Genomic DNA, 11,151 nt, shown 5'->3' with positions numbered 1-11,151 from the left:
GTTGAAGACTTGTATTCCTTAAATCTGCAACAATTCGAAGTGGCTGAGATGAATGAGAGGCTGAGCTTACAAGTACAAAGGAGTTACAAGTTCCTTGGCCTGCAAAAGGAAATACAGACTCATTAAATACAACATGTCTGGAAACATAAACTCTTCCATCAGAGGCCAAACACTGGAATCCTTTGTGTCGAGGAATGATGCCCAGGTAAGTGTAGGCTTGAGACCGAAATGAAAGTTTATACTTTTGAAATAGACTAAGATGGGGAAAACATTGACAACCAAAGACCCTCAACATGGAATAGTCTAGTTTCTTTTCATACAACTTCTCAAAAGGAGATAATCCTTGTATGATTTTAGTAGGAAGTCTGTTGATTAAGTATATTGCTGAAACAACAACATATGACTAGTATTTGACTGACAGTGATGCCTGAGCTAACAAAACAAGTGCCAGTTCAATAACATGTTGATGTTTTCTTTCAACGACCCCATTTTGTTCAGAGGTGTGTGGGCATGTCAAGCGATGTGAGATTCCCTCACTGGCCAATACTCGTGAGAGACTTTGAAATTCACCTCCCCAGTCAGTTTGTAAGGCTTTAACAGAACTGCCAAACTGATTTGCTACAAACTTTTGAAACATTCGAAAGGCCAACACTGCTTTATCCTTACTCTATAACAAATAAATCCAAGTGTGCCTTGTAAATGTATCTACGAACGAGACATAAAATTAAAACCCATTGGATGTCACATGAGGGGGCCCCATAAATCCGAACATACAAGATTAAAAGAAGTAGTAACTGATGTATTTGAATCAACAAAGGGTAGTTTGTGACTTTTTCCCATATGACAAACTACACAATTTTTTAGTTACATTAGAATGCACTTTGATGCCTATTTCATTAGCTAATTTGATTAATGTTTCAGCTACTGGGTGACCAAGACGCTTGTGCCAGAGATCTTCTATCGAGGAAGAAGTCGTATTAACTTCTGCAAGATTGACTCATAGAGAGCTGTTATCCATAGTAAATGAGTATAAGCATTCATGTTGCTTGCCTTGAAGTAGAACATCACCGGTTGCCTCATCACGAACACAACAATTCTTTGCATGAAATTCTAAAAACTCGTTGTTGTCCCTAGCAAGCTTAGAAACGGAGAGCAAGTTCTTAGTAATTTGTGGAACATGCAGCAAATCTTTTAGCAAAATCATGTTTGAGGAGGCATTAATATGAGAATGACCAACCAGGGTTACATCGAGTGGCATGTCATTGCCAACTAGAAGTTTACCTGGACCAAGAATTCTAATGGACTCAAGACATTATTGGCGTCTGAGGTCACATGGTGTGTGACACCCGTGTCTACTACCCAGTGATCAGAGGACATGGAAGAGGTATTAACTTGTGGTTAACCAGACAGAGATGAGCCAGACTTGCATTTGACACAACATTCACATCTAGTATCAGAGTATGAGATTGTCGAGTTATATGTTGAAGATACTGCTATACGATCTGATTGATTTGATCCACGGCTTATAACAGTAATATAGGAAAAATCTTCATCAAATCTGTGCCAACATCGATCAACAAGATGACCCATCTTTCTACAGAGTTGGCATTGCACTCTTGACCTACCACGACCTCTACCACCAGTTCGAGCTCCAGACCATTAATCATAACCTGGATTCGATATTGCTGAGTTTCGAATTTCCCCTTGAGTAACATTATCATTCATTGGTAAAGCCTCCAACTGATTTTCAAAACTGGCAAGTTGTGTTTCTCCATCAAGAAGAATATTATAGATATTATCCAAGGACAAAGACTCTCTCATGGAGGTTATAACTTCCATAAAGGGTTGATATTCTCGTAGAAGACCCTTGAAAATACTTGTAATGTGCTCAACTTGATGCACAACACTGCCACAAGAAGCTAAGGCATCACAAACTTCCTTCACGCGAGTAAGGTATGTACGCATAGAGTCACTTCCTTTCTTTAACGACTGAAGTTTATAGTGGAGAATCATTACAACCGTTGTTAAGTGATTGGCAAAGAACTGAAGAAAAATGTTCTACACAACAGTCGCAGTTTCAGCTCCAACAAACTGGGGAAGGAGATGATTGCTGATTGTGGATAATAACCATGAGGCAAGAGCACTATCTTGTGCTACAAAGTCTTTAAGCTTCATTGACTCGAGTTATGCCATCATCATCAACAATCGTTTCAGGTGGAGTTTCCACAACACCTGTGAGGAATCGTTCCAAACGATGGCTCCGAATTGTGAGCAGAATTTGCTGCTTCCAAAGAAGAAAGTTCATCTTATCAAGAAAAATATTTACTTTCTTGTGAGTGAACGATTTGGCATTAGCAGGAAACTCCATCAAGATGGAACTTCAAGCAGCGAAGAAGAAGACCCCAAGTTCTATGGCGAGAGATACCATGTTGGAATGAAGGTTACTAAGAAGAATATAATGGGAAAACTTATATACGTACTACTGAACCATATCCAACTTATATATATTGTAACTGTAGCTAGTGTAGCCAGATCTAACAGCTTTACTAACAGTTTGCTAACAACTTACTAACTAACTAACAACTGATCCATACAGCTAATGCCACGTGTATGACACAGTTACAATCGGTTATAGCCAGCTATGCATTCACACTCGATGCTTCTGTTAGACTGCTAAAAATAAACAATATAGAACAAATTTAACATCCAATTGATTTGAAATCTAAATTCCAACATATGAGTAAATGCAAATAATGTAATATTTGTCCATGACTATGATTAAGTATAGATGAACCTTGAAAAGATTATGAGAAGGAATAATGGTGTACAAATAAAAATGGAAACAAGAAGATTCTATTTTCTAAAGTAAAAAGAGGAAGATAAAGGGAATGGGTGGGTGGGGACGGTGCAACCTTTTGCCTACCAAATTGAAAATTGGGTTGTAATTTCATGAATAAGGATGATTAGGTGACATCATCTCAAATGTGTGAATTCATGGAATTTCCCCCCTTAATTCCACATTTCCACTTGCTTGCTTCGGTACCTTTTGTTAGCATCAAATCTTACGACATTCAACATTATAACCTTAAAATTCGAATAACTCAAACTTAAAATGTCTGGTCGACAATTCATCTTCCACCTAAATATAGTCACCTATTATCATTTTTCTTTTTTGACTTTAAAATTCAAGTAACTCAAACTTGTCTGGCCAGCAATTCATCTTCCACCTAAATATAGTCACCCATTATCATTATTCTTTTTTTATCGTAGTCCTATTCAACTTCAAACTCAAATTAATTATCGGTATGTGATCTATTGATTGATTAATCTAAATCGGGTACTGCAGAGGTGAGGTTGATCTTCCCAACCCAGTTTGCTCCATTCACAAACGCCAGAATTTAAGCATTTGATCTTATTTAAAAAATTTAATATCTCATCCTTCTAAACCAACTGATTGTTGATAACTTCAAACTCATCTTTAATTTACCACTTTCATCACCTTATCTCTATCCTATAAGGCTATAGCCCCTATATATTTTATCACAACTTCTCATATAAATCTGGGTCAAAACTTAAAAGATTTACTATATTCTAAATTTTAAAATGAAGATCTCAAACCCTAAATTAAAAAAATATATTCAAAGACACTTAAAAAAACTAAATCATAAAGGAGAAACCTAAAAAAATAAAATATTAAAAGAAAAGAATGAAAAGATAGATAATTTTTTACGGGACTCAAGTTGATTGGACTTATTTTATTCGATTTTTTATTAAATAAAAAAATAGTAATTCATTACAACATAAAAGATGTCAAAAAATATAATTAAGAATACAAATACGTATAAAAATATTACATTTGATAATTTTTTTATGCAAAATCATTGATGATATTGTCAACATCAATGTTTTTCATCATATTTTTCTCAATACATAACATAATATTTTAAAATGAAAAAAAGATCTCATCTAGAATTTGAAAATATATAAAAATTAAAAGAAAAAAATTGAAAATGTGATCTACCTAGAATTTTATGAACAATATTCAATATGATTCGAGCACCACAATTGATGATAAACAATTGTGACTTTACGTGTGAGAGAAATATGATAAATTAAAAAAATGAGAATAATGATTTTAAGAGGAATCATGAAACATGAAAGAGAAAAGAAGCATACTAATTATACTTAAATTTATTCCTCTCATTAAGTTTTGAAGAAAAAAATAACGTTAATAATTTTTTTTCATTGATATGAAAAATCGGGAAAGAGATTTGGTGAATTGATGGTAGGAATTTGGAAAAACCAAAATTAAAGAGGTTCAATTGATTTTTTTGAATTTTAGGAAATAAATATTGAATTAGAATTTTATGGAAGAACAATTTATTGACGTTAATATAAAATTCAATAATGACAATTGACACCTTAATAAATTCATGGCCTCATTATTTTATTGGATAAATTACATGTTTAGCACCTAAAGGTCCTAAACTACCAGTTTTGATTTACTTTAGTACATAAACTTTCAATTTTTTCAAAATCATACCTAAAGTTTAGTTTCTGTTTCATTTTAGTACCCTCCATTAAAAATTGTAGTTTTTATTTCATTTTAGTACCCATTCAAAATTTAAGGTTGATTTTTATTTTTTTTAAATTTTAGGTACTAAAACAAACTAAAACAAATAGTTTATGTACTAAATGCGTTAAGCTTTTAGCGGTGAGGTACTAAAATGAAATGAAAACTAAACGTTAGATATGATTTAAAAAAAAATTAAAAGTTTAGATATTAAAACGGATCAAAACTAATAGTTTAGGTACTAAATTCATAGATTAATCTATTTTATTTTATAATTTTTTATTTATTATAAGAAAAATAAAAACATTATACTAAAAAAAATTAATTTGTGAGCCCTAGGGTGCCCCTTCTGCCATGATCCAGGGCCGACCCTATTATCAATATGATAGAACTAATTTAAAGATCCAGTGTAAGAGTAGATAATCAAAATAGCTAAATAAACAACAAATCAGTCCTAAAGTAAAAAACATGAAATATATTAAAAGAACAAAAAAATCATTAACAAATTTTATAAAAAAAAACTCAAAAACATGGAAAAGAAAAAGAATAGAGCGTGGATAAAAATAGAGTAAAGAATATGACAAAATATATGAAATAATATAGAAAAATACGATTAAATTATGTATTTAGTACTTAAACTATCAGTTTTGATTTATTTTAATATCTAAAATTTTATTTTTTAAAAACATACTTAAAGTTTTGTTTTGTTTCATTTTAGTACTCCGTTCAAAATTTAACGATAAATTTTAAGAAAATTGAAAGTTTAGGTATTAAATCATACTAAAATTGATAGTTTAGATACTAAACACGTTAAGTTTTTAACAACATGATACTAAAATGGAACAAAAACTAATAATTAAATATGATTTTGAGAAATTTAAAAGATTTAAAACTAAATTGATAGTTTAAGTACTACATACGTAATTTACCCCAAAAACAATGAATAACAACTGTTCAAGTCAAAGGCAGGTGATATCATCGTTCTAGACAAATAAAAGGAATCATAAAAAATGGAGGAAAAATAAAATCCTAGATAATATTTTCTTAAATCAATGTCTCAATGTTAAAATTTATTTTTAAAAGCATTATTAATTGCATATAATATATTCTAGATAATATTTTCTTTAAATCAATGTCTCAATGTTACAATTTATTTTTTAAAAGCATTATTAATTGCATATAATATATTGATTATATGTTAAAATATTACTATATAGTATATATTGTAAACAGAATGCAAAAGAGGATTGAAAATTAAGAGATTATAGGGTAGAATTTGGAAGTTAGACAATTTATTTCTTTTCTTATACAAAAAGATAAGAATAAGAGTAAAAGATGGTTAAGTTAGCCAGCGAGACATAATTTAAAATAAAGGCTTAATATTTAATTTGATTTTTGTATTATAGTATATTTTTCATTTTAATATTTTAATACTTTTCGTTGGTTTAATTCATAAACTTTTATTTTATCTATTATCTTAGTATAAAGAGTTTTTGTCTAATAAAGAGTTAAATTGATAAATAAAAAAATATAAATATTAAATTGATTGAAAACAGTAAAATAATTAGAACAAAAAATATAAATATTTAAGAAAAAAACAAAAAGAAGGATTGATGAGGGTAAAAATGGAGTTTGCATAATGAGATGCATCTGGTAACGTGGCTTCCTAAATGGACCCCTCAATTGTCCACCAATTCATTGGTAAAGGTTTGGTGGGCCAATTATTACATAAATACAATACTAAACCCTGTAATATTCATATATTTATATTTATATTAAATTAAAGTCATTTTCTGTATTATTTTTACGTCGTCATTGTAACCAATCTTTTGTAATATTATCCAAACTCTCCATTAATCCAATTCAATTGAGCATCAAATAAGTGATTTGTTTCTTTATTTAAGTAAATCTGTGTACTGATTGAAAAATAATTTTTTTTTTAAGAATGTTGTTTTCTTTTGAAATCCTAAATCCGAGTAGCTATGTTTTCATTAATGTGTGCATTGTCAATGATTAAAAATAATTATAAAACATATAATCCATTATAATCCTCTCATACTACTAAAATTATAATTAAACCATTACATCATTAATTAATTATATATTTTGTAGTTCAAATTTTATTTTATTTGATAATTAATAACTAATTTTAAATATATATTTTATAGTTATATAATCAATTAATGATTTAATATCTTTTTTATATAATACTAAAATTGTTTAGATATTACTCATCTATTTTGTTAATATACTCTGCTGGTGCTTAAACCTGAGATATTTGAGAATGAGAATTATCCCTTTAATTACTGAAGTCGCTTGATTTGTATAGTACTACTCATCTACAAATAGAAGAAATTTTTTGATATTTTCTGAACAATTTCCACCCAGGAGAGGAGAAAAGTGAATTTTGTTCCTTATGTACTGAACTCATAACTTATAAAAGAGAAAATATATTAACTGAGAGCTTTTAATTATATGCTCTTGAGATTGTTGATAAAAATATTGAGTATTTATATATTCATTCCATATCCTTTTATATAATAATAATAATATCAATCGAATTAAACTTAATTTAATTATTTAATTTTTTAACATAGTAAAATTAAAAAATATATAATATGATTGATAACATTTTACTATTATATAACACTTATTTAGTTCGATATAAACAGAAAAATTAAGAGCTAATTTGTTACCAGTTTAATTTCAAGGTTTATTAGGATGCAATAAAAGGATAAGGACTTATTTCAATAAAATAACAAAATTGAAGGGTCTTTTAGTATATTAACCATTTAATTCTCTAGTTGGAGTTTTAAATTATAAGTATGGATATTGTGAGAAACATATATTATTAATTTATTTATTTCCAAGCTTTTTAAGTGTTCTTAGACGCGTCCATTGCTTACCCATACTACTCCCCAGGCTCCGTTCTCTTTCTTATTCAAAACCCTTTCAATTTCCCTCTTTTCATTCCCAAATTTTCTCAATCCTCTCTTTTTCTTTTCTTTTCATTTCGTTTTGTTTTTGTTCCTTCGAACAACTTCTAAATCTCTCTGTACATAGAAGAAACCAAGGAGCTTCATTAATGGCGGCCAATAAATTTGCAACCATGTTGCATAAAAATACAAACAGGATCACTCTTGTTCTTGCCTATGCATTGCTGGAATGGATTCTGATCGTTCTCGTCCTCCTGAATGCTCTCTTCTCTTATCTGATCATCAAATTAGCCGATTACTTCGGTCTTCAAAGGCCTTGCCTTTGGTGTTCAAGGCTCGATCGTGTCTTTGAGCCATCAAAGTACAACAACTCTCACAAAGATCTCGTGTGTGATGATCATGCCAACGAGATTTCTAGACTGGGTTATTGTTCGAATCATCGAAAACTAGCGGAATCTCAAGATATGTGTGGGGATTGCTTGTCCTCCTCGCGGTCGGATTGTTGTGACTTGTCAAAGAAGTTAGCTTTTTTCCCATTGATGAAGCATGATGGTGATAAAGTGATGGAAAATAGTGAAGAGAATTCCAAGTGTTCTTGTTGCGGTGTGGTGTTGGTGAAAAAGTGGAACTTTCCTTATCTCCTGATTAAGCCTTCTTGGGGGTTTTTGGATTATCCCCAGAAAGGGAATTTAATTGCTGAAGATGGAGGATTTGATGATGATGCTCCAGATGGTATCAGATCAGATATTTTGGTTTATTTTAAGGAAGATGAACAAAGGGTTCAAGAAAACAATAGAGTTGAGATCTTATCTGGTGGTGGTGATGATGATGAGGGTGTTAAAGATCAATTGGAAAAAGAGGAGCTTTCATGTTTTATTTCCAGTTTTGACTGCAATCAAATGGCTGCTGATGAAGATGATAAAGTTGCTGGGGTTGTAGAGAAGGATCTTGTTTCATTGGATGTCAACGAGTTGACTCAAGTGGGTGCTAGCAAAGAGGAGTCTCCCGGAATTCAATCTGTGCATCTCGAGTTCTACATCGAAGGGGATGATTGCCATTTGATTCCAGTTGAATTGATGGATTCTGTTGCTATGGAAAGCCAAAGAAAATACAAATTTAGAGAGGAAGAACTAGGTATAGGTGGTAATGGAGATGTTATATTGGACTTCAATTTGCATTCCGGGACACCATTCAAAGAGACGGTGGAGAATAGTCGCAATTCAGGAGAGAAAGTGACATTAATTTCACCCCATGAAAGTGAGAATGAAGCCATTGTTGCAGTGGTTGAACCGATGCGGTCCAACGAGATGGAGGAGATATTTTCAACACATGCAAGAGAGGAAGATGAGCACGTTCAAGCTAATTTGACCCCTTTGAATGAAGCTGATGAAGTTCAAGGAAATGCTGCAATAGGGGAAGGGAAAATGGGAGTAGATGTTAATCAAGGTACTTTTTTAATCCAAATTAATTTGAATATTTACGAAATTCCCATTGTTTTAGTTGTTTTAAGATTAAAAGTCTGAGTAAATTTGTCAATTTTTTTGGCAGCCTGTGATGTGCAAAATGATGAAATTGAAGCAGAGGTCTCAATAGGGACAGATATTCCTGATCATGAACCAATTGAAGATATTCAAATGCAACTTTTGTTTGAATTTACAGAAGATCCCTCCTCCAGTTCTTCTCAATTGCATGTAGATGATGATCATGGTAAGCCTTAATTTCAAATTTAGAATTGTCTTTTAATTTTTTACTTTAATCTTTTGTTTGACGTGTTTATCTTTTGTTCCTTTACTTTAGGTTCCGAGAATGCCGAGGAAGAAACGATACAGTTTAAAACTATGACAGTTGCAACATGTGACCTAGCAGTAAGAAACCATTTATCAGTAACTTCACAGCTTAATGAGATGGACAATGATAAAGTTCTTGATACACCCACTTCGATAGACAGTATCCACCTGTTGCACAAGAGGTTGCCATTGCTCGAAAAAGGAGAATTGGGAGCGGAAGATTCGTTGGATGCAAGTGTTCTTAGTGACACTGAGGGTGCGGATGGGCTACTGACTGTTGAGAAGTTGAAATCAGCACTAAAAGCTGAAAGGAAGGCTTTAAATGCATTGTATACCGAACTCGAGGAAGAGAGGAGTGCTTCTGCTGTAGCAGCGAGCCAGACGATGGAAATGATAAACCGGCTTCAAGAAGAGAAGGCGGCAATGCAGATGGAAGCCTTGCAGTATCAGAGGATGATGGACGAACAGTCCGAGTATGACCAGGAAGCTTTGCAGCTCCTGAATGAGCTTATGGTCAAGAGGGAGAAAGAGAAGGCGGAGCTTGAGAAGGAGTTGGAGATATATCGTATGAGGGTGCAGGAATACGAGATGAAAGAAAAAATTATAATGCGGAGGAGGACTGATGACACCACTAGGAGTGCAACCTCTGCATCTTGCAGCAATGCAGAAGACAGTGATGGACCATCAGTCGATTTGAACCATGAACCAAAGGAAGAAGATAGCTTTGGCAACCATCAAGAGGACAGCAACCAGAATACCCCTGTTGATGCAGTTTTGTATCTAGAGGAATCATTGGCTAGCTTCGAGGAAGAGAGGCTATCGATCCTAGAGCAGCTCAAAGTCTTGGAAGAGAAACTGGTTTCATTGAATGATGAAGAGGAACATTTAGAGGATGTAAAATCAGTTGAATATTTGTTTAAAGAGAACGGAAATGGCTTCTATGAGAGTTCGGATATCACCTACGCAGCAAATGGGGTTGCCAATGGTCATTTCGAGGGAGTGAATGGGAAACATCACCAAGAGAAAAATCTCATGGCTGCAAATGCAAAGAGACTCCTCCCACTTTTTGATGCCGCTGATGCAGAGATTGAGGATGGGATATTGAATGGACAAGAAAATGGCTTCTACCATGTTGCCTTGCAACTGCCCTCACCCGCCAATTCCGAGCTAGAGAGCAAAAAGCTGGCTATTGAGGAAGAAGTGGATCATGTTTATGAGAGACTGCAAGCACTTGAGGCAGATCGGGAGTTTCTAAAGCACTGCATTAGCTCCTTGAGGAAAGGAGATAAAGGAATCTATCTTCTTCAAGAAATTTTACAACATCTTCGCGATTTAAGGAGTGTTGAACTCCGAGTAAGGAGTATTGGAGACGCTGTTATATAGTTGCATGCATCAGAATACATACACTTGGAAGGCTAATTGGTAAATCCTAATCTGCTTCTTCCTTTATGCATATCATAGAGTTAACTTTTTCCTGTTACCTAATGGTACATTATCGATATTATGTTCTGTGATTATTTTAGAATGCTCAAATGGAGTTGCATAACCACTGCACATTTCGGATTAGGAAAAAGAGATACCAAGGTGAGGGTCAATGACACAGATGGAATTAGAATTCCACATTTTCAAGAATTTTCAATTGTGAAAGTCCCTTAATGGAGAGGGAAGCTTCTGCTGTGGTCTGTTTGATGTTCTCAGCTCTTCATCACCTTTTCGAGCAAAAGGAAGATGGTGAGTGTATATGTTTGTGTGTGTGCAAAGCTTAGTAAGGTGAAAGCCAAGCTGGCATTTTGTGGAGAAAAAGGGCATGGCTTGAAGAGCTGGAGTGATCCAACAATGATTCCTTTGCCAGATG

At 33.0% G+C, this 11,151-nt stretch overlaps 1 protein-coding gene across 1 annotated transcript; it reads left to right on the top strand.

Moving 5' to 3' along the window:
- The first annotated feature begins 7,513 nt into the window (after window positions 1–7,513).
- On the top strand, window positions 7,514–10,685 carry LOC120149131 (myosin-binding protein 2-like). The gene is made up of 3 exons (XM_039162020.1): window positions 7,514–8,955; window positions 9,058–9,216; window positions 9,307–10,685. The coding sequence occupies exons 1-3, from the start codon at window positions 7,659–7,661 to the stop codon at window positions 10,677–10,679; spliced, it is 2,829 nt and encodes a 942-aa protein (XP_039017951.1). The 5' UTR covers window positions 7,514–7,658; the 3' UTR covers window positions 10,680–10,685.
- The last annotated feature ends 466 nt before the right edge of the window (window positions 10,686–11,151 follow it).

This window comes from Hibiscus syriacus, unplaced genomic scaffold (assembly GCF_006381635.1).
Source record: "Hibiscus syriacus cultivar Baekdansim isolate YM2019G1 unplaced genomic scaffold, ASM638163v2 tig00110989_pilon, whole genome shotgun sequence".
Classification (NCBI taxonomy): Eukaryota; Viridiplantae; Streptophyta; class Magnoliopsida; order Malvales; family Malvaceae; genus Hibiscus; species Hibiscus syriacus.
Note: the sequence above shows the minus strand (reverse complement) of the source record. Positions and strands in the feature narration are given on the sequence as shown.